Genomic DNA, 20,888 nt, shown 5'->3' on the forward strand with positions numbered 1-20,888 from the left:
TAGTCGAGGGGGGCTGACAAGTGCTCATTAGACTTGCATTCAAACAAGGGGACGCCCACAAGCGCTTCAACACAATTTCTTTTCCAGCTCATTTGAAAAGAAATTGAATTTATATAGTTGGTGGGTTTTTTCCTGTTTAATACAGCTTACCAACTATGCACACACAAGAAAATTTGGTCATCAACATTTTTATTTCAGTACTACTGTAACTATAGGGAACAATGAATTATTTTAAAGAGCAGTTTGCATACTTGGTTTTGTTTGTTTTTTTTAATTCGAGATTGTTATTGAAAAGGCACATATATAGCTGCCTTTTAGAGCTGTCCTATTAAAAAGATTCACTAACTAAGAAGGGTCCTAACAAGCACAGGAGTGCAGCCTTGGCTTCTATGAGTGCTTCACATTTCATTTCTTAAAATGCTATGATGCTTTTAGGTTTTATTCAATGGGTGCCAAAAGCTATCTGGAAAGTTTCCATCTTCAGAACTATTTATAACTCTCAGTATAGTAAGGAGCTTTTTATAATTCTCAATGTAGTAAAATGATGGGCAGATTGATTGGCACCCTGCATGTTTAGCTCTAGCCATCATCAAGATCAGATAATACAGTAGCTGTCATCCAAAAATAGGTGCCAGCAATGTTTTGCTTTTTTTTATTTTTCTATTTGCACAAAAATTTAGATTGACACTCACTATCTTTGCTGACACCTCCATTCTCACTGATTATCCCATTAAATTGCCAAGAAAATATAGACTGAAGCTGTTTGTTTATAAGCCCGAGGATGATCTCTGTTGAGCTCTCATGTGTTCTAATATAACCCCACAATTCAAAAAGTGGGGAAGGCTGGAATACAGTGACCTCACAGCCAATGGGACAATTTATGATCATACAAATACGGTAGAACAGCATTCTCCCAAATAAACCTGCACATTACTTGACTTTGCACCATATTGTGACAGAGAAATATTCTTTAATATACGAATTAACTTTAGAGTCTTTGGCCCAAAGAAGGTCTGGCTCTGGTTGCGTTTTAGATAATTTCTTACTTGTCAGCCTAGATAGTGAGCCTTGTAATAGTATATGGTAGCCAAACATCAGAAACAGACTAATAGCACACTAATTGGATTACATTACTTTTTTCTTCAGATCTGCACCTAAATTTATCAGATGTTTTTGGCATTGCCAAAAAGGCATTGTTGTTAACCTAATCTTGCAAAGCTTCTCCGGTAATATTGTGCTGCAAACTAGGGCATACAGATTGTGCGTTGTATACTGGACATTAACACGATTGAGCGAGTCCAGGGGTATTTCATGAGAAGAGTACCCTGCTCCTCCACTCACAACATAATACCTTACGCCACCAGGCTCAAAATTTTGGGCATGGACAAGCTAGAATTACACCGCCTACGGTCTGACCTAAGTGTAGTATACAAAATTATCTGCTACAACATCCTACCCATCAACAACTACTTCAGCTTCAACCTCAATAATACAGGAGCACACAATAGATACAATAGTAAACCGCACCAAACTCGATTACAGAAAATATGACTTCAGCAGGAGTGGTCAATGCTTGGAATGCACTACCTGACACTGTTGTTACATCCTCTAACCCCCACAGCGTCAACCTTAAACTGTCTACTGTTGACCAAACCCCATTCCTAAGAGGTTAGGAGGGGCGTGCATAAGTGCACCAGCATGCCATCCCTGCCCTACCATCCCTATTTATTTGTACCCATTTCCTGTGTTCTTATTCATGTGTATTCTTATTCCTGTTATCTCGTAGATGAGTGACAAACTAAGTAAATAAAAGAAAAAGAAAAATTGATCTATGGATGCAGCTCACAGTAGGGTCTGATGAAATGAGCTGCAGTTCACGAAAGCCTATGTTTAGCCTAGTTACGTTTGGGTGAGAGGAGACAGCGGCTGCTGTGTCAGAGGATAACAGTAGTGGATTGATCCACTATTGCAACAGATCGGCGTACTGAATGCCTCTTTCATTTCGGCGGAGGGTGGGATGGTTCCGCCTGGGAGGTATTTCGGTGAAGATTTGAGTTGCAAATAGAACTGAATAAGGAAATACAAATACAAACAAGGAAGGAGTGAATCTGAGCGTGGCATCGCCGCCAGTTTCCACGCCCACGAGCACAACAAAGAATGACATCAAATCAGACAAATTGGAGGATCCGCCTCCTTGCTTAGACCCAACGCTTGGGCACAATCAATGAGTTTGCTGTACCATCCAAAGTCTCTTTTATTCCGGAACGGACGTGGCTAAAAAAAAAAAAAAAAACCACTACGTCCATCTCTAGCCCAGCCAGAAGACGATCCGGCGAGGAAGCAAGGAAAAAGGCGTGTGGCTTGGTCGCCCCAACCCTCGGATTGACCCTCCGGCTGATCGGAGCTTCATAGCGGACGCGTGAGTCAAGGAGTGGGCTCGGCGCCCGTTGGGTGGCAGATCGTTTCAACGCCCGGCTCGGAGACGGCCAGGCTGGGCAAAAACAACGCGCTCTTAAATTCCTACGCCGGCAGAGATGGCATTATTGTGGCCTGGTCCGTGGGCTGATTGATTCACTGCCTTTGGTACCGGGGAGGGAAGGCGCTCCTAGTCCCCCCCCCAAAAAAAAAGTCTGCTGGGTTGCGCGTGTTCTCTACTCCAGACGCAGTGATGGTGGGGTGCTGCCTTGGAGACGGGAGCATTCAGGCAAGGAAAGGTGACACGTGAAAAAGGAGCCTCTTCCGTGCCTTTCTGACACCCCGGCTTCTCAGGTAGTTTCCTGCTGCTGGCTCGCCTAAATAAATCCACGCGAAAAGGCCAGGCAGGATTGCTCAAAGATGCTTTAGGAGGCCGTGTGGCCCTTCAGACGCTAAGCTTTCCCCCTTCTGCTTATTTGTCTCCTGCGGTGGAGCATCGTTACTGGGTGGGCCTTTTGCTTTCACCTAGCCACAACGCAGATCTCTGCCAGCTTTGGCCCAAGCAAGGGGAGGGGAATGTTTTGCCAGTCCTTTCCTCTGGTGTCAAAATATTGTAGCCTCACCTAAGGTTGTAGTCTTAGTTGGAAGTGAGGTGTATGTAGAAAGTCAGCACCCCCCCACCCCCCCTAGAGAATGAAATATTTTGGGGGATATTAAAAAGTCAGGATTGAATATTTCCCCTGAAGGAGAAATTTTTTTAAAAAAAGCACCAGCCTCTCTGCCCCCAAGTAGAAACTGAGGAGTTTTTAGAAATGAAGATTTGGTAATTCATTCAGAAAGACTGGGAAGACAGAAACTCCAGGTAAGTGATTAGGGTGACAAGATTAGCAAACAAACACCTAGGACAGCAGTCACCAACTGGGGGTCTGTGGACCACTGGGGGTCCGCGAGAACATTTTGATGGCCCGCAGAAAAATTATTTGCATTTTTTATATTGCACTAAATACTAATTATCTGTTTTTTTAAAAAAAAATCGTATTAGTGGTCCGTGGGATTTTAAATTATGAATTTAGTGGTCCCTGAGAGGTCTGAAAAGTTGGTGACCCCCTGACCTAGGATATGGATTGCCCCTTTTGCCTATAACAGTGTTTCTCAACCTTGGCGAGCTTAAGTCCTGTGGACTTCAACTCCCAGAATCCCCCAGCCAGCACACAGGACTTAAGCTCGCCAAGGTTGAGAAACACTGGCCTATAGAGCCAGCCATGACTCCATAGAAATCTGACAACAGGCAACAGAATATTAAAGGACGTGTCCTTGCACAGGGACAGGAATCTCAAATACAAAGCCCAAAGAAGGTATAAAAACCCTCCATTTATCAGCTGTTGCAAAACTGCCCGCTGTATGTGTGTTAGTTCTGTTCACCAATAAACAGAATCTTTTTTTTTCCAATTAGCCTCCATTTTATTCCCAGCTTGGAACTGGAACTGGATTTTTCTTCCAACACAGGGTTACTGAATATGTAGTTTGTCCACACGCGGTTTTTAGAAATAGACCTACAAGAATTTGTGGTTGTTGTGCACTGGCTAGAGACCGAGATAGAAATAGAGAGACTATTCAGATCTTCATTCCCAAGCAAGAAGCTACAGTAAGTGGGTGGCCTTCAGCTAGTTAATGTGCACTGGCCTTTCTTTCTTTACATGGTTACCGGAGCAATGGCAGCCTTGGGCTGCTTAAAGAGAAAAGGACGGGGTAGATAAATATAAATATCAAAAATGAGAACACAGAGTTAAGCCATAATACCACCCTACCCAAATTTGGGGGCACGCAGACATGTTGAGCTTCAAGGCCTATAATCTCTAGCCAGCAGGACTATGGGCTATAGAGCTATCTTGAGTACACTAGCAGCTACAAAAGTCTGTGCAATCTGAAGTGAATCATCTAGGATACAATAGCCAGGGAAAGCAGTTTGGTAGGACATTTCTTTCTCTCGTCCTTCCTTTCTTTTTATTTGAGATTTAGGTTTTTGAAATCCATCAATCGAGCCAGGTAGAAAAGCCATGAGTTTTGAACTAAGGAATTTTGAACCCAAGAGTTAGTTCTGAGTAACAGAAAAAAATTGAATTCTCAGCAAAAATCAGTTTGCAGCTATTCTAATCTTTCTTCATTTCAGCTGAATGTTGTAAAATGAAAACAGGAGAATATAACTGCAATTATTAAACAGAGCTTCGAAAATCTTATTAGCTGAGGGCAAATAATCCAGAGATTAACAATAGATTTTTTCTGTCCCCCTCTTTGTAATAGGTAGATTATTTTTGCTATTATATATTTACAAACCTAGGGGAAAAAATACAGTAACCGAAAAGTAAATTACTTTACTCAGTAAATCCTACTTCCTTCTGCATCAAATTGGGAAGCTGAGCTCTTCAATATATGAATCTATTATTGTTCCTTTATTTTCATTTGGAACTTTTTTCCTTAAACTATTTTGTATTTTTTTCTTATTTTGCATTCAATTAATAAAGACAAAATCAATAATAAATGTACTGCCTCATCTATTCCCAACAACAAACCAAATTGTCCACATTTCACTTTCAAAGAAGACTTTTCTGTTTGATTAATAAAAACTCCCACACTCTGATGGTGATGGTGATGACATTTATGTTCTTGGAAGCAGTACAAAATTGATCTATCAGTACCTTTTTTCCCCAGGATGCTTGTCCAGTTTCCCAAAATATCCTGGTAATTTTCGATCCAAGGTCTAATCACGTTTGATCCTGCTCAGATTTTAGGGGTCAGAGGAAAAGATCAACCAGAAAGGCCTGTATGCTGCCACCTGTTAGATCTCATCTTTCTAGTTAAAATATTTTGTTTGTTTGTAAAATGTATTGGCCACCCATCTTACCTCAGGTAACTCTGGGCACCTTAACAGTCATAATTTGTTCTTTTATTAATTTTAAAATAGTGACAAGAAACGTCTGATAGTTCACATCAGGGGTAGGTTGCTGCTGGTGTTACTGCCAGGTCGATGTGCACACGCTTTGTGCAGTTGCCTATAAATTGTTCTGCGCATGCACGGAACATTAAAAAAGGACGAAAAAACATGCCGGCAACGGCATGGGCAACCGGGCAACTGGTTCGGGGGCGTGGCCAGCCTGCCGTCCCTACCGGTTCAGCAAACCAGTCGCAATTTCCACTACTGGTTCACCTGAACTGGTGTGAACTGGTAGCAACCCATCTCTGATTTGCATGCAATTTCCTGTTGTAATCCCAGCATTGCAGCATACACACTCTTGGAATCATTGCCCTCCCCCCCCCTCCTCCATAGTGTTCCTCAGCTAATGTAGGGTTTCATCTGTGAACATTTTTTGCGCATTTTCCCACCTAACCTTTTCCCTTTCTCTTTTCTCTGTCTAGAGCATGACAGCTCTTCTGAGGAGCCTGCTGGCAGCCTCAGAGAAAGCTGCCTGCATTGCCCAGCTATGTCGCCAAGAGGAGGCCCTCTTCAGCCTGCTCATCGAGGAGAAGAGAGGCGCAGACAAGAATAAAAAGTTCTTGCAGGACTTCAAGACATTGGCAGACGTGCTAATCCAAGAAGTCATCAAACATGATGTGGGAAAAGAGGTAGCTGCTTGGAGAAGAGTTCTCTGTTTAGGGAGAGACATAATAAGGTGAAGATTGGGCCGTATCCTAGAGCAGTGGTCCCCAACCCCCGGTCCGCGGACCGGTGCCGGGCCGTGGAGTACCTGGCACCGGGCCGCGCAGCGACCGGGGGCCATGATCACTGTTCCCTCTAAGGTGCGCGCCTGCGCGGCCGCGCACATCGCAAAAAAAGCCCGCGCAGCAGATTCTATCTGCCGCGCAGAGTTTTCTGTAAAGCAAACGTGGGGAAGTCCTTTGCAGGTGGCTAGAACTGGCCGCCTGCAAAGGACCTCCCCAGACTTGTTTTGATGAGCCGCCAGTCCTCTTGCTTCTTCTCCTTCACCGGCAAAGCTCCCGCTGGCGCCCTGCCCATGGCAGTGGCAGTGCCTCTCCCTCCAAGCGGAGCACCTGAGCTGGCTCCCGCGTTATCCCTCCCCCTTCCTCCTCTGCCGTGCTTTTGAGGCCGCGGGAGCTAGTAGGAAAGCGGCGGAGGTGGAGGCAGGGATAACCCAGAGCCCAGCTGAGGTGCTCCGAGCGGAGGGGGAGGCACCACCGCTGCTGCCATGGGCGGAGCCGCCAGCGGGAGCTTTGCCGGTGAAGGAGAAGAAGCAAGAGGACTGGCGGCTTTGAAATGCAACCCCCTGGTCCCGCCGGCCGCGGATTTGATTCGGCATAAGTGGGGGCCGAACGCATGCTGAGCCGACTTTGCGCAGTGAGGCGGAGTAATTCAACCCCCCCAAAGAACGTGTGTGTGTGTGTGTGTGTGTGTGTGTGTGAGAGAGAGAGAGAGAGAGAGAATTGGATCAAAATCGGTGGCCAAAGGAATGGAGGGAGGGAAGGAAGGAAGGAAGGGAGGGAGGGAGGAAGGAAGCCCTGCCCCCTGTGAAAAAAACTGAAGATGGAGCAGTGAATGAATAAACCATAAAAGCAACAAACAGTTAATGCATAAGTAAGCTGAGGAGCAAGTTCTCAACTAAGGAAGCAATATAAGAAAGAAATATAAAAAGCTCAATATGCCAAAACACTTATTTTAGTCTTCATTTAATTACTTGTATTGTAGTCTGATGTAACATCTTTTTAAAGTTAACGTTAGTTAGAAAAGATAGGGTACAAAACTTAAATAATAAAAAAATTGTACATTCATTTTGAAAAATAAATGCAATACTTGATTAATTTCATATCTTTATTTAAAATAGTTTTGGCATGGCATATGATTTTACTGACTCAGTTGGAAATGATGTGGATGTTGTATCTGATTCTGAGGTATATATATTCTTAAGTAACATAACATATAGCATATTGGCTCCAGGGAAGTTTAATCAAAACAATCTGATATATAAACAATCAATGTGTCGTCGCGAACAACGCCCCCCACCCCTGCGCGCGCTCAGCGGGCCACGGTAAAATTATCAAAGGCTGACTGGTCCGCGGCGATAAAAAGGTTGGGGACCACTGCTCTAAATGACTCTAGCTAAAGCCTTTGTTTCTTAGTTGCCATCCTTATGGGGACAGGGGGAGGGGGACTTACGGAATGCAGAATGTTTTCCTCCAATGTGCCAGACATAACAATGATAAGGTTCCTGAGAACCAAGGCCAGATCAATGTGACCTAGCAACAGCAGGAGGGAATGCTGAGAAGTTCATCACCTGCTTGGTTGGTTATCATGACCTGTGACACAAAGGGGGTGAACAATATCTATTCTTTTAATTATACCAAGAACGTGGGAATCCTCAGTGTTGGTTTTACAACTGACCGTGCCGATATGATGCACCAAATAAACAGGATTTTTCAGGAAGCCAAGGCCTCAGAGTCTTTAATTGGTTGGGAGCATTACTCGGAACTATGACAACATGTATATTCGCCTTCATTTGTGAAATCTTGAAATAGATTCATGATGGCGAACCTATGACGTGTGCCAAAGATGACATGCCACAATATTTGGTGTGACACCTGATGATAGCTGTTCTTAAAAGCACACCAGAGGTGGGTTGCTGCTGGTTCGGCCTGGATAGGCCAAGCTGGTAGTAGTGGCGGCAGGAGGCTCTGCACACCTGCCTGGATGCTTCTGCGCAGAAGCATCATGCACATGCAGGAGTGAGCATGGGAGCACGCCCAAACTGGTAGCAAAAAAATTAGCAACCCATCTCTGAAGCACACCCTGTTTTTGCATCATTTTTGGAGTCTGCGCAATAATGGGATATGCTTTTGCATGACCTCTGGACTCTCCGGAAACAAGTTTTATCCATGTTTCATGTTTGAAATGATTTGATGTTCCTTTATATAATGCATAGCATCACACATTATTGGACTGTATTTTGTAAAATAATAAATGAACATGTAAATAATTGTTCCTCTTTTGTTCGGGAGGGCAGCAGTGGTGGTACACCAGCAAAGTCAAGTTATTTTTGACCTGGTGAGCCCAAATAGTTCAACATCACTGAAATACATCGAAACATGGTCAATGAATATGTATTTACAGGAGTGAGTATGTGCTAGATAACTGAAGAAGAGCAAATATTGACCTTTTCTTCAAAAAAGAGTAAAGCTTAAAGAAACTACAGTCTGTTCATCTGACATCAATATTTGGAAAGAATCTGTAGCAGACCATAAATTGTGAGCTTCTTGAAAACAACGTAGTATAATATTTACCTAGAGTAAATGTCTTGGAATAGTGTATACTGTCTATCTTCTCTTAATTCTAGAGGAAAGAGATGCAGATATTACATTATGTCATCTCTCCATATAGAAGGTTTTACATGCTCCCCTCCCTGCTCCCTCGAGTATGAGTGGGAGCAACTTCTCTATCTTTACATTGTATATACCGTATTTTTCAGAGTATAAGACACACCTTTTTTCCTCAAAAAAGAGGCTGAAAATCTGGGTGCGTCTTATACACTGAATACAGCATTTTTTGCCTCCGCCCCTTTCACCAAAATGGCCATGCATAGCCTTATGGAGGCTTTCAGAGAACTCCTGGGGGCTGGGGAGGGCAGAAATGAGCAAAAAAGGGCCATTGTTTGCTCAATTTTTCCCCCTCAGCTCCCAGGAGCACTCTATAAACCTCCTTAAGGCTATGCTTGCATTTTGTTTTACAAAATGGGCCCATTTTTGTGAAAAGCGGGCCGTGTTTTGCTCATTTTTGGCCCCCACCCCCATCTGCAAGCCCCATCAAGGCTATTCATGCCTTTAAAAAAAAACGGGCCATTTTTGGGAGGTTTGCAGAGTGCAAAAACTTCTTTTTCCTTTTGGAAAGCTCTTTAACTGATTGATGAGAATTACATTGATCAAGTGCTGTGTCAGCAGGAACAAAGTCTTAGGTGCTGCAGATTGTCAGCGATCTCCTACCCCAGCACATGGGTAAATACACCTGGAAACATCTACCTACCTATATACTACCTACCTACTGTATTTTTCTCTCCCTCTCTCTCCCTCTTTCTACCTACCTACCTACCTACTCTCTCCCTCCGGTGCATCTTATACTCTCTGGTGCGGCTTATACTCCAAAAAATACGATATATCATGTGTATTTTTTATTTATGTTGACCACCAGGAGGCAACATATGGCCAATTTCATCTTACATTGCTAGTCCTAACACATGGGGATATGATATAATGATATAGCTGTATCTCTGCTCTGAAAGTTTAATGGAAGATGGTGGACTATATGTCCAGTAGATTCTATACATCCTTTTCTGCAACACTGTTAAACACCTAGGCTGGAGAGCTCCTAAGTCAAATGCACTGTATATAGTCATCTAGAGCAGTGGTCCCCAACCCCCGGTCCGCGGACCGGTGCCGGGCCGTGGAGTACCTGGCACCGGGCCGCGCAGCGACCGGGGGCCATGATCACTGTTCCCTCTAAGGTGCGCGCCTGCGCGGCCGCGCACATCGCAAAAAAAGCCCGCGCAGCAGATTCTATCTGCCGCGCAGAGTTTTCTGTAAAGCAAACGTGGGGAAGTCCTTTGCAGGTGGCTAGAACTGGCCGCCTGCAAAGGACCTCCCCAGACTTGTTTTGATGAGCCGCCAGTCCTCTTGCTTCTTCTCCTTCACCGGCAAAGCTCCCGCTGGCGCCCTGCCCATGGCAGTGGCAGTGCCTCTCCCTCCAAGCGGAGCACCTGAGCTGGCTCCCGCGTTATCCCTCCCCTTCCTCCTCTGCCGTGCTTTTGAGGCCGCGGGAGCTAGTAGGAAAGCGGCGGAGGTGGAGGCAGGGATAACCCAGAGCCCAGCTGAGGTGCTCCGAGCGGAGGGGGAGGCACCACCGCTGCTGCCATGGGCGGAGCCGCCAGCGGGAGCTTTGCCGGTGAAGGAGAAGAAGCAAGAGGACTGGCGGCTTTGAAATGCAACCCCCTGGTCCCGCCGGCCGCGGATTTGATTCGGCATAAGTGGGGGCCGAACGCATGCTGAGCCGACTTTGCGCAGTGAGGCGGAGTAATTCAACCCCCCCAAAGAACGTGTGTGTGTGTGTGTGTGTGTGTGTGTGTGAGAGAGAGAGAGAGAGAGAGAGAATTGGATCAAAATCGGTGGCCAAAGGAATGGAGGGAGGGAAGGAAGGAAGGAAGGGAGGGAGGGAGGAAGGAAGCCCTGCCCCCTGTGAAAAAAACTGAAGATGGAGCAGTGAATGAATAAACCATAAAAGCAACAAACAGTTAATGCATAAGTAAGCTGAGGAGCAAGTTCTCAACTAAGGAAGCAATATAAGAAAGAAATATAAAAAGCTCAATATGCCAAAACACTTATTTTAGTCTTCATTTAATTACTTGTATTGTAGTCTGATGTAACATCTTTTTAAAGTTAACGTTAGTTAGAAAAGATAGGGTACAAAACTTAAATAATAAAAAAATTGTACATTCATTTTGAAAAATAAATGCAATACTTGATTAATTTCATATCTTTATTTAAAATAGTTTTGGCATGGCATATGATTTTACTGACTCAGTTGGAAATGATGTGGATGTTGTATCTGATTCTGAGGTATATATATTCTTAAGTAACATAACATATAGCATATTGGCTCCAGGGAAGTTTAATCAAAACAATCTGATATATAAACAATCAATGTGTCGTCGCGAACAACGCCCCCCACCCCTGCGCGCGCTCAGCGGGCCACGGTAAAATTATCAAAGGCTGACTGGTCCGCGGCGATAAAAAGGTTGGGGACCACTGTCCTAGAGGATTTAAGCTCTTTTCCTCTCCAGTGTCATTCAAAGTGGCTTTTCTACTTACTCTAAACTCTTAGATTCTAAAGTGTTATATTCTAAACACAAATAGCAATAGAAAGGAATAGCTAAATCTACAGCATTTGCAAAAGGTAGGAACTGGGAATGGACATGGATCTATCACCCGTTTGAATAATATAATTCAGTTGTTTACGGTTCAGTGCAATAGCTGTTCTCATGTATCCCAAAAGCTTCACACATCACTTCTCACTCCTCAAATAGCCATGTAAAGTTGGCCTGCGTTATTATTCTTACAGCAGGGTGGAGGCAGTAAAGGCTTAGAGATGCTGATTTGCTTAGGAGAATTATTAAATTCGTGATTGAGCTAAAATGTTTATAGACAAGATTATTATTCTTCAGTCCTTGCTCACTTTGAAGTGAGGTGCCAGGAGTAGGACTCCAAACTGCCTGGGACTGATGTGACATACAGCTGTCTCCTTCTCATCCAGAGGATCAACCTGAAATGGGACACGGCAGAATTGTTGAACCCAGAAATAGCCATAACTTGTATCAGGCTTGTCAGCTTGGTTAAAGTGTACTTTCCTCTTCCTCCCTTCAGTTCCACTTTTCTTTCCTTACTCTTTCTCATTGTTGTTCACAGTTTCCAGAACTACAAGATCACATTTGTGGCGAGGAGTCCAACAAATTCGAAAATGGCCTTGGTGAGTAATCAGCACAGGGAGGAGGAAATACCAGCTTATTCTGTAAAATAAACTTTCCCCAACTGGACTCCTTCCAAAATTGCCCCATTACCTCTATTGAGACCTAAATAGGGCCAGATTGCCCTTCTGACATGCTTAGTCCTCTTTTTGATACATCAAGTCATTCTCCCACTTCCAGTTCCATTTTCTTCAGAGAATTATTTCCATCACCTGTCCTAGGCTTACTCTGATGGCCTCTTGCAAGCTTTGTCCCTGCAAAGATGTTTGCTCTTTATAAGAATTCCAAAAAATTGCAGACAGACTTGGGGTAAATATTTTAGGAGTCTTTCCATTTCAGGAAGAGCACTGACTAGATGTGTTGGAGCTTTATATGAAGGAGGATCATGCCCTAAAATGCTAGCTGTCATATTAAATATAAAATCAAATGCCTGGTGCCAGGATTTTCCCCCTTTCTAATTCATGGTAGTTTCCTTATTTTCCTTTCTAAGACAGTCATGTTAAGGACCTTCACGTGAATTAAACTGCTACAACATCCATTATTCACTCACAGAGAATATAAGAGCCGAGGTGGCGCAGTGGTTAAATGCAGCACTGCAGGCTACTTCAGCTGACTGCAGTTCTGCAGTTCGACTGTTCAAATCCCACCAGGCTCAAGGTTGACTCAGCCTTCCATCCTTCCGAGGTGGGTAAAATGAGGACCCGGATTGTTGTTGGGGGCAATATGCTGACTCTGTAAACCGCTTAGAGAGGGCTGAAAGCCCTATGAAGCAGTATATAAGTCTAACTGCTATTGCTATAATGTCTGTATTGGGTGGGACAATTGTTAGTGGTAAGGTATTATTTTTAGAGTGTGCCAAGCTGCAGATTTTGCCTTAGAAGGGCAAAAAAGGGCAAAAATCCTGTAGATTTTAACTTTGCTCTGCAGTAGAGGAAATGATCAATAGATTAGTCTTTTTTTGTATTACCAAGTACTCCTGCACCTCCCTTCTTTTAAGAGTTTGTCAGAAGAGCAGAAATTCTGCATGCTGTTACGTCTGATTATCTCATTTCTCTTTATTTTTTTAAGTCCCATCTCAAAAAACTAAAGATAAATATTATTGATGTAAACCATCCTGGGCGTCGGTGCGAAGAATCAGGACCACACGTTAAATTCTAGTTAAGCTGATTAACTGAGCTGTTAAGCTCATGCCTATACACAAGAATCTAGTCAACTAACCATCAGTACTAAATTGGTGCTAGATAAGAATTTAAGAGGGGTTGAACTTTGACTGCTTGGGGAAACCAAACAAACCCAGGTTGATTCTTCTCAACTCCACCCCTAGGCTCTGGCTGTCCTTCTCCTACATTGGGCTGTATTGCTGTTTAACTCATCTGTCAATTGAAATTGACTAGCTAAAAGCATATCTCCTACATCTCACCCCTATCTTTATCTTTCTCACAGTGTGGGCTGTAGTAGCACAGACTGTGGTGGAAAAGGACGAGCCATATCTCAAGGAAACTTCTCCATCACTATGGGCGTTCTGCGGGAGCCTCTGACAAACTTCTAATGAAACTTAAGAGTCCCTCTCAGAATGGTCTAAGAAATGTGACATTAAAATATTTGTGATTGCTTGACAAATGCATAAGACTCTGAGAATAAATGTGAAAGATCCCCTCTTGAACAGTCTCTGAACTTTATTTGCCTTTGCAGGCGAGATTGTAGTGGTTCAAGTTTGCCCTACCCAACAGGAAACAGCTGCCCTGCTGCAGAAAGTCCTGGATCGGAAACAAACAGCAGCTGAATTGTTGGCAGCTGCTGTTCATCAGGAAGTAGTACTTTCAGACCCAGCACTGGACAATGTGGATATGACCATCTCCACAGAGAGCTTGGCTGTATGGATTGACCCCATAGGTAAATAGAATGGTAGATGAAGGTTGGGCATCGGAAGCCATTTTCATACAGTCTTTCTCTAGTGCTGAGTTTTGTCTACAGGTAGTCCTCTACTTACAACCGCAATTGAGCCCAACATTTCTGTTGCTAAGCGAAACAATTGTTAAGTTTTATTTTGCCCTGAATATTTTCCCACAATTGTTGACTGAATTACTGCACTTGTTAAGTTAGTAACACAGCTTCACTATTAAGTGAATCTGGTTTTCCCATTAACTTTGTTGGTCAGAAGGTCGCAAAAGGTGATCACATAACCTGGGACACTGCAACCGTCATAAATATGAGTCAATTGCCAAGCATCCGAATTTTGATTACTTGACCATGGGGATGCTGCAACAGTCGTAAGTGTGAAAAATAGTCATAAGTAGAGGTGGGCTGCTACCAGTTTGCACCGGTTCTCCCAAACCGGATGTTAATTTTCTGAGCAGTTCGGAGAACTGGTTGTTGGAAGAAATCTTTTCCCCCTTTACAGGGTAATCCTGCAAGGGAGGCAGGAAGGGAACATTCTGGTATGCCTGTATTCCTAGCCCAATACTTATCATAATTGCCCTGCTGCTTTAAGTGTTTTCAGAAACTGCCTCTGGGTTGAGCTTGTTACATTGTAAGCCTTATGGCCAGACTTTCTGTCTGTAGACTGAGCTTCTCTGGAGTCCGTCCATCCCCCCAAGTTTTTTGTGGTACTTTTTTTCAGTGGTGGGATCCTCCCGGTATAACAACAGAGCATCTTGCTCTGTTGTTAAACAGAGCAAATTGCGCGATGATCGCGCAATTTGCAAGGCATAAACAACATTGAGTTGGCCATCAAGCCACACCCACCCAGCCAGTCATTAAGGTAGAGAACCGGTTGTTAAAAAATTTGAAGCCCACCACTGGTCATAAGTCACATTTTTCAATGCCATTATAAATGAACTGTTGTAAGTTGAGGACTACCTATATGTGGCATAGACTGGATTATATAAAAGAGAATTGAGCACTATCACATCCAGTCTTGTTCCTTACCAATAGTGATATTCTCCTGTCTTTCCAGGAGTCTTTTCCTAGCCTGTAGCCGGTATACATTGATCAGGAATTGAATTGATGCTATTTTTAAAGTCTGTTCTAGCGGAGAGCACTCTGACACCTATTGTTCCAATGCTGAGTCTTGCTGAAAGAATGAAGGAATTCTCCCTTTCTTACTTCCCTCTTTTCAGATTCCACTAATCAGTACATTCGTGGGTGTAGCAGTGTGATGCCTGTGAATGGCATCTATCCATCTGGACTTCACTCAGCTCTTGTGCTGATAGGAGCATACGACCGTCATTCGGGTGAGCCCGTTCTTGGCATCATCAATGAGCCTTTCTTCCAGGAGAAGCTGACACCACACAGGTAATAATAACACTGGGACAATCTTTCCTACATGTACCAGGTTGGCTCTCCCACCAATTATGAAGGGATTAGCCCTGGATTTTCCCCCTTCCTTTTAAGGTTCATGAATGGAGATGAATGATGAAGCCAGCTGAAGAGGGCCTAGGACATAGATTGGCAACTATGGCCCCTTTACGAACTGTGGACTTCAACACCCAGAATTCCTGAGGTAGCCCAGGAATTCTGGGAATTGAAGTCCATAGTTCATAAACAGCTATAGTTGTCCACCTCTGGCCTAAGGAATGGCTTTGAATGATAGATGAAGAATTTGCTACCAAGGCAATGATCAGACAAGTGTGGCTTGAGCCTATTTTGAGAAACTAAGTTGAGAAAATGCTTCAGACATATCCCTCCTTAGTTTATACCAGGGGTCAGCAACCTTAAACACTCAAAGAGCCACAAGGTCCTAACTGGAAGCGCCCCATTCAATTCTGGAGCCAAATGGAAGTCTGGTTTCCCCACCATAGTCTCTCCTCTTAGCACTGTGTCCTTTTTCCTCTACCTGTCCTAACTGAAGCCCTATCAATTGTGGAGCTAACCTCAAAATCCACCCAGCGCCATAGAGTCTCCCCCTGGTGCTCCCTGCTTCCCCTACCCCCCTAACTGGAAGCTCCTCTCAAAATTGTGGTGCCAACTGGCGACAGGGAGCCACAGCAGAGGGATGAAAGAGCCACATGCGGATACAGAGCTGCAGTTTGCTGACCCCTGGTTTATACAAAGATAAAAAGCAGAAGCGGGGGGAGCACATTCAGATTGGGAAAACTTTCTTGCTATAGCTGTGAGAGTGACATTGGTTTCTTAGTCCGATATACCTTATATGCCTGACCCAGGCTTGGTACAAAGTTACAGGGTTGTTCTGGAGCTGTTTCTTTTCACTTGTACTGCCCTCAAATTGCCTGCTGACCTAGCTAGCACATGCCTGCCAAGGGAAGCCCTCCAGTCACAGGGGCAATGGGAAAATAACCGCAAGCTCCATTGCTATAACACGGACATCCAGAGAACGAACCCCTGTTTGAAACGATCAGATGGATCAATATTTTTCATTCAAGGATTCTGCTAGAAATACAGACATACCAGAATGTTTCCTTCCTGCCTACCTTGCAGGATTAGCTCTGTAAAGTGGGAAACGATTTCTTCCAACAACTGGTTCTCTGAACTGCTCAGAAAATTACCGTGTTTTTCGGAGTATAAGACGCACCAGAGTATAAGACGCACAAAGATTTTGAAGAGGTAAATTTTTTTAAAAAGTTTTTGGCCTCCCTGGCCCCTAGGAGCACTTTGCAGACCTTCCAAACCCTCTGAAAACTGAGGCATGCAGAGAGTTTGGGAGGCCTGCAAGGTGCTTCTGGGGGCCGGGGAGGGCAAAAACCGATGTGTGGAGGCTCGATCATCCTAAAGGGCAAGGCTTTTATCGATCTCAAATCCGCTTTTCTCTACCCCTCCCCACGGAAGGGCAGAAATAAACATATCTCTCTACGCTTTATTTTTTCCCTCTGACTGGCAACCACGCAGAGCCGCTTGGCCCAAGGAGCAGCAGTCGGCTCTCTTCTTCTCTTCAGTGAGGAGAGAAAGACACGTGGGGGCTGCTGAACGGCCGCTGCTGCACTCAACTGGGAATGGCTCATAGGGCAAGGAGGGGGTGGGGATCCCTTCCATTTGGATTAACGGTTCCTCGTGATTGTACCTGAGCGCCAAAAGGGAAGTCCAAAGAATACGACCTGGCAAGGATGCCTCCTTGAAAAACTGGGCTTGTTCACAGCCCTCTTCGCAACCCTGCTTCCTTAGTCTCGGTGCAAAAGCAGGTGCCAGGCTCCCAGTTACCATAACTCTTTGCTGCATGACAGATCTGGGCAGACTGGAGGTGGGGGTGGAGGAAGAGAAGAGAAATCTAGTGTCTCTGAGGCACCTCTCATTTGCAGGAAGAGGGGGGGCATATACAAAAGCCTCTGAGTAACTGGGAAAGAAAGCCGTATTTGGAAACTGCCAAAAACCGCTGCCCGAAAAGCACCACTTTCTTTCCCAGTTACTCAGAGGCTTTTGTATATGCCCCCCTCCTCCTCCTCCTGCAAATGAGAGATGCCTCAGAGACGCAAGCTTTCTCAGGACACTGGATTGGGAAGTTAAAGGAATGGGGTACAATCAAGCCTTCTGCCCTGTGGAAAAAAGAGCAGCTCCACTCTCGTGCTCTTTCCACTGACGCTGCTCAGCCTGAAACATGAGGATTGTGGAGGAAAGTGTTTTCAGGCCGAGCAGCAGCAGCGGGGAGAGTGCACACCTGAGCTGCAGGAAGCAACTGCCAGCAATGCCCTCAGGGTGAAGATGTTGCGAGTGGAGAAGGCTCAACCCCCTCAGGAGCCGCCAAGCCCTTGCTGCCCCTCTTGACACCCACGAGGATCATGAAGGAAAGCATTTTCAGGCAGTGGATCCCCTCCCCGATTCCAAAAACGGTGCATGCGGAAGACCCTGCCACCTGAAAGCTCTTTCCTCCACGATCCTCATGTTTCAGGTGGTGGATCTGGCCAGGAGAAAAGAGAAGGCACATCTGCAGTGGGAGGAGGCTCAGTGGGTATCAGAGGGGCGGCAAGCACTTGGCGGTTCCTGAGTGGGCCTTCAAAAGCCTTTCAATGCAATTCCCTGGGCTGCTTGGGGAATCAAACTCCATGTGGAAGTGAGGATCCCCGCCGCCTGGAATCAGCCGAAAATCCGACGCGCGGACCAGGTGGGCGGGGCTGTATTCAGAGTATAAGACGCACCCATATTTTTACTCTCTTTTGGGGGGTAAAAAGGTGTGTCTTATACTTCAAAAAATACGGTAACATCCAGTTCAGGAGAACCAGTGAGAACCAGTAGCGGCCCACATCTGCCTATGACTGTTTTTCACACTCATGACTGTTGCAGCATCCCCATAAAGATTAGGCTAGAATCAACTCCAGAATGTTTCCTTCCTTGCCTTCCTTATAGGATTAGCCCTGTAAAGTGGAAAAAAAAACAAAAGGAGATTTCTTCCAACAACTGGTTCTCCGAACTGCTTATAAAGTTAACAAACGGTTCTCCTGAATAGCTGCCAACTGACTGAATCCCACCACTGGATTGCACCCAAAAAGCTTATTATTGTTAATACCTATCTTTACTTTCTTTATATTATCCAGCACATACACAAACCTCTCTCAAGGTGACAAACATACCTAATATTTCTGTCTCCTACTTTCCCCACAGCAGCAATCCTGTGAGGTAGGTTGGGCTGAGAAAGAGTGAGTGCTATTTCACCTCTGTCTTCTCACTGTTGTGTAATGGTGGGCGCTTTTCCTAGCAAAGCTACCCTGACTCTTTCTCTTTGGCAGGTGGCAGAGCAAATACCATTGGGGCATTTCCTATGGAAGCACCAAGCTAAGCTCACTGAGCCAACCCCAGCAGCGGTCTTCCCCCTGCGTGGTGCTGAGTAGCAATGGGACCGGCATGTTGCAGAAAACGCTGGCCCCTCTTTACGGTGAGAGGTTCTGCTTTGCTTCAGGCGCTGGCTACAAGATGCTCTGTGTCGCCCTCGGCCTTGCTGATGCTTATGTGCTTTCAGAAGGCAGCACCTTCAAGTGGGATTCATGTGGCCCCCATGCCATTCTACGAGCCCTCGGGGGAGGCATTGTCGATCTTTCAGCAGCCCTGCTGCTTTGGCGTGCTGGGCAACGCAAGAATTTGCCCGAACTGACCTATAACAAGCCCATAGAGGGCGCTATGGGTGCTGACCGCTGGGCAAATCAAGGAGGGCTTATAGCCTACACCTGCCACAAGCATCTCGAGGCTGTGATGGCCACACTAGCTTTCTAAAACACAGCCCTGTCAGTGCTGTGGGAGTGCAAATTGCCTGTGTACAAGGGGAAGAAGGCAGTCTCTAAGTGAGGAAGGATAAGATTCTTAATTTTTTTTAATGGACCAATCAAATGTTTTTGGTGGCAGTATGCCCGCCTAGGATAAGGATGGTACAAATGTAATGCTTTTTGACCTCCTGCTTTTCCATGCCAGCTGCATCTATAAAAATTTCCACTTCTCATGAGGGGCATGCAGTAGGTGAAATATTTCTTAAATTGTTCCCCTTCTGTTCTTCTTGGTGTATCATTTTTCTTGTGTGGGTAACGTGTATCATAAATATGTAGCAAACATGCATTGGGACCATTGAATAATCTCTGTTTAGGTACCCTTTGTCTTTAGCATGGGGTACAGCTCAAAAATTCTTGCTGCTGCTTTCTGGATAGGCACAATTTTTGCAAGGCTTTTGATGCACAGACCAGGAGCCTTTTTGGCGCAGTGGTTAAAGTCCAGTATTGCAGGCAAACTCTGCCAATAGCTTGGAGTTCAATCCTGACAGGGCTCAAGGTTGACTCAGCCTTCCATCCTTCCAAGGTTGGTAGAATGAGGATCCAGATTGTTGAGGTCGATATACAAATAATGCTTCTGCATTGTAAACCACCCAGAGAGTGCTGTAAAGCACTAAGGGGCAGTATGTAAGCCTAAATGCTATTGTTATTAAATAGCAGCAAAGCAGAGGTGGGTTGCTACCGGTTTGCACCAGTTCGGGCGAACTGGTAGAGGAATGTTGGCCTGGATCGCAGAACCGGCAGCGACCCAGGCTGGCCACACCTCCGAACCAGTTCCCCATTTGACGTAGCATTGGGGGGGGGGGGCATTTTTTAACGTTCTGCACATGCACAGACCTATTTACGGGCAAGCGCGCACCGAACTGGCAGTAACACTGGCAGCAACCCACCCCTGAAGCAAAGCATATTCTGACAATGTCCCCAATCTGTCTTGACCTTTGGGTCTGAAAAGGCCCATTTTGTTTATCCATTGAGAGAGCCAGGAGTTCTACAAAGATGTCTGGCTGCCAACTGTCTTTAACTGCCAATTCTTCAATGTAGTCTGGTTGCCACTTATTGCTAGTCGTTTGGTTCGCACTTTGTGCTATCCAGGATGCACCACGAGAAGGCGAACTAGCATCACACACACATCAAGAGCTCACACCAGCCCAATGTCGGATTTTTTCACCATAGACCATCCTGTTCTTGAATGGCTGGGTGGACTAGACATTAACATTTGAACTATTATAAGTCCATGTATTTGCCATACGCTAAATAAAGCAGCAAAGCAAACATAGCTTGAGCTGTAAGTACTCTGGGACTTATGATCCGGCTTCATGTTAAGAAGCAGGGTTAATTAGCCTTTGGATTGCTTTTAACACTGTGAGGAGTCCCTACAGTTAACTTTATTTAACCTAAAGGCATTTTCCCTTAGAGGAAACTGGAGAATTTTAAGTTCTCTGGAAGGGGACCTGGGATGGGATCTCTTAATAGGGAAGCTCTGGGGAAAAAGTCACGGCAAATGAATATAAACAAAATTGCTATATATGTGTATATATACTGCAGTTTGGGAAATCTTCTCCCAGGCCTCTATACTATGAATTTGTAATCTATCTTTTGCAATCAGGTGTGATGAAAATTCTTTCAAATTAATCCAAGCAATTACCTGAGGGTCTTGTACTACACATATTTTTTAAATATATTTTTAAACAAACACTCTTTAGAAAAAAATATATTCTGCAAATGACAAAAGAAACATTAAGTCTTCGATTAGAGA

At 44.8% G+C, this 20,888-nt stretch overlaps 1 protein-coding gene across 2 annotated transcripts; it reads left to right on the forward strand.

Annotated features, from left to right (window-relative positions):
• Nucleotides 1-2,011: 2,011 nt before the first annotated feature.
• INPP1 (inositol polyphosphate-1-phosphatase) lies at nucleotides 2,012-19,786 on the forward strand. Of its 2 annotated transcripts, none has more exons than XM_032212145.1 (6): nucleotides 2,012-2,419; nucleotides 5,830-6,036; nucleotides 11,872-11,932; nucleotides 13,623-13,823; nucleotides 15,050-15,224; nucleotides 18,605-19,786. In XM_032212145.1, exons 2-6 carry the CDS (start codon nucleotides 5,833-5,835, stop codon nucleotides 19,083-19,085), a joined length of 1,122 nt encoding a protein of 373 aa, XP_032068036.1. In that variant the 5' UTR covers nucleotides 2,012-2,419; nucleotides 5,830-5,832; the 3' UTR covers nucleotides 19,086-19,786. The 2 variants fall into 2 exon arrangements, with proteins under 2 accessions (XP_032068036.1, XP_032068037.1); XM_032212146.1 differs by lacking the exon at nucleotides 2,012-2,419 and adding an exon at nucleotides 2,428-2,769.
• The last annotated feature ends 1,102 nt before the right edge of the window (nucleotides 19,787-20,888 follow it).

Source organism: Thamnophis elegans, chromosome 2 (assembly GCF_009769535.1).
Source record: "Thamnophis elegans isolate rThaEle1 chromosome 2, rThaEle1.pri, whole genome shotgun sequence".
NCBI classification, from domain to species: Eukaryota; Metazoa; Chordata; class Lepidosauria; order Squamata; family Colubridae; genus Thamnophis; species Thamnophis elegans.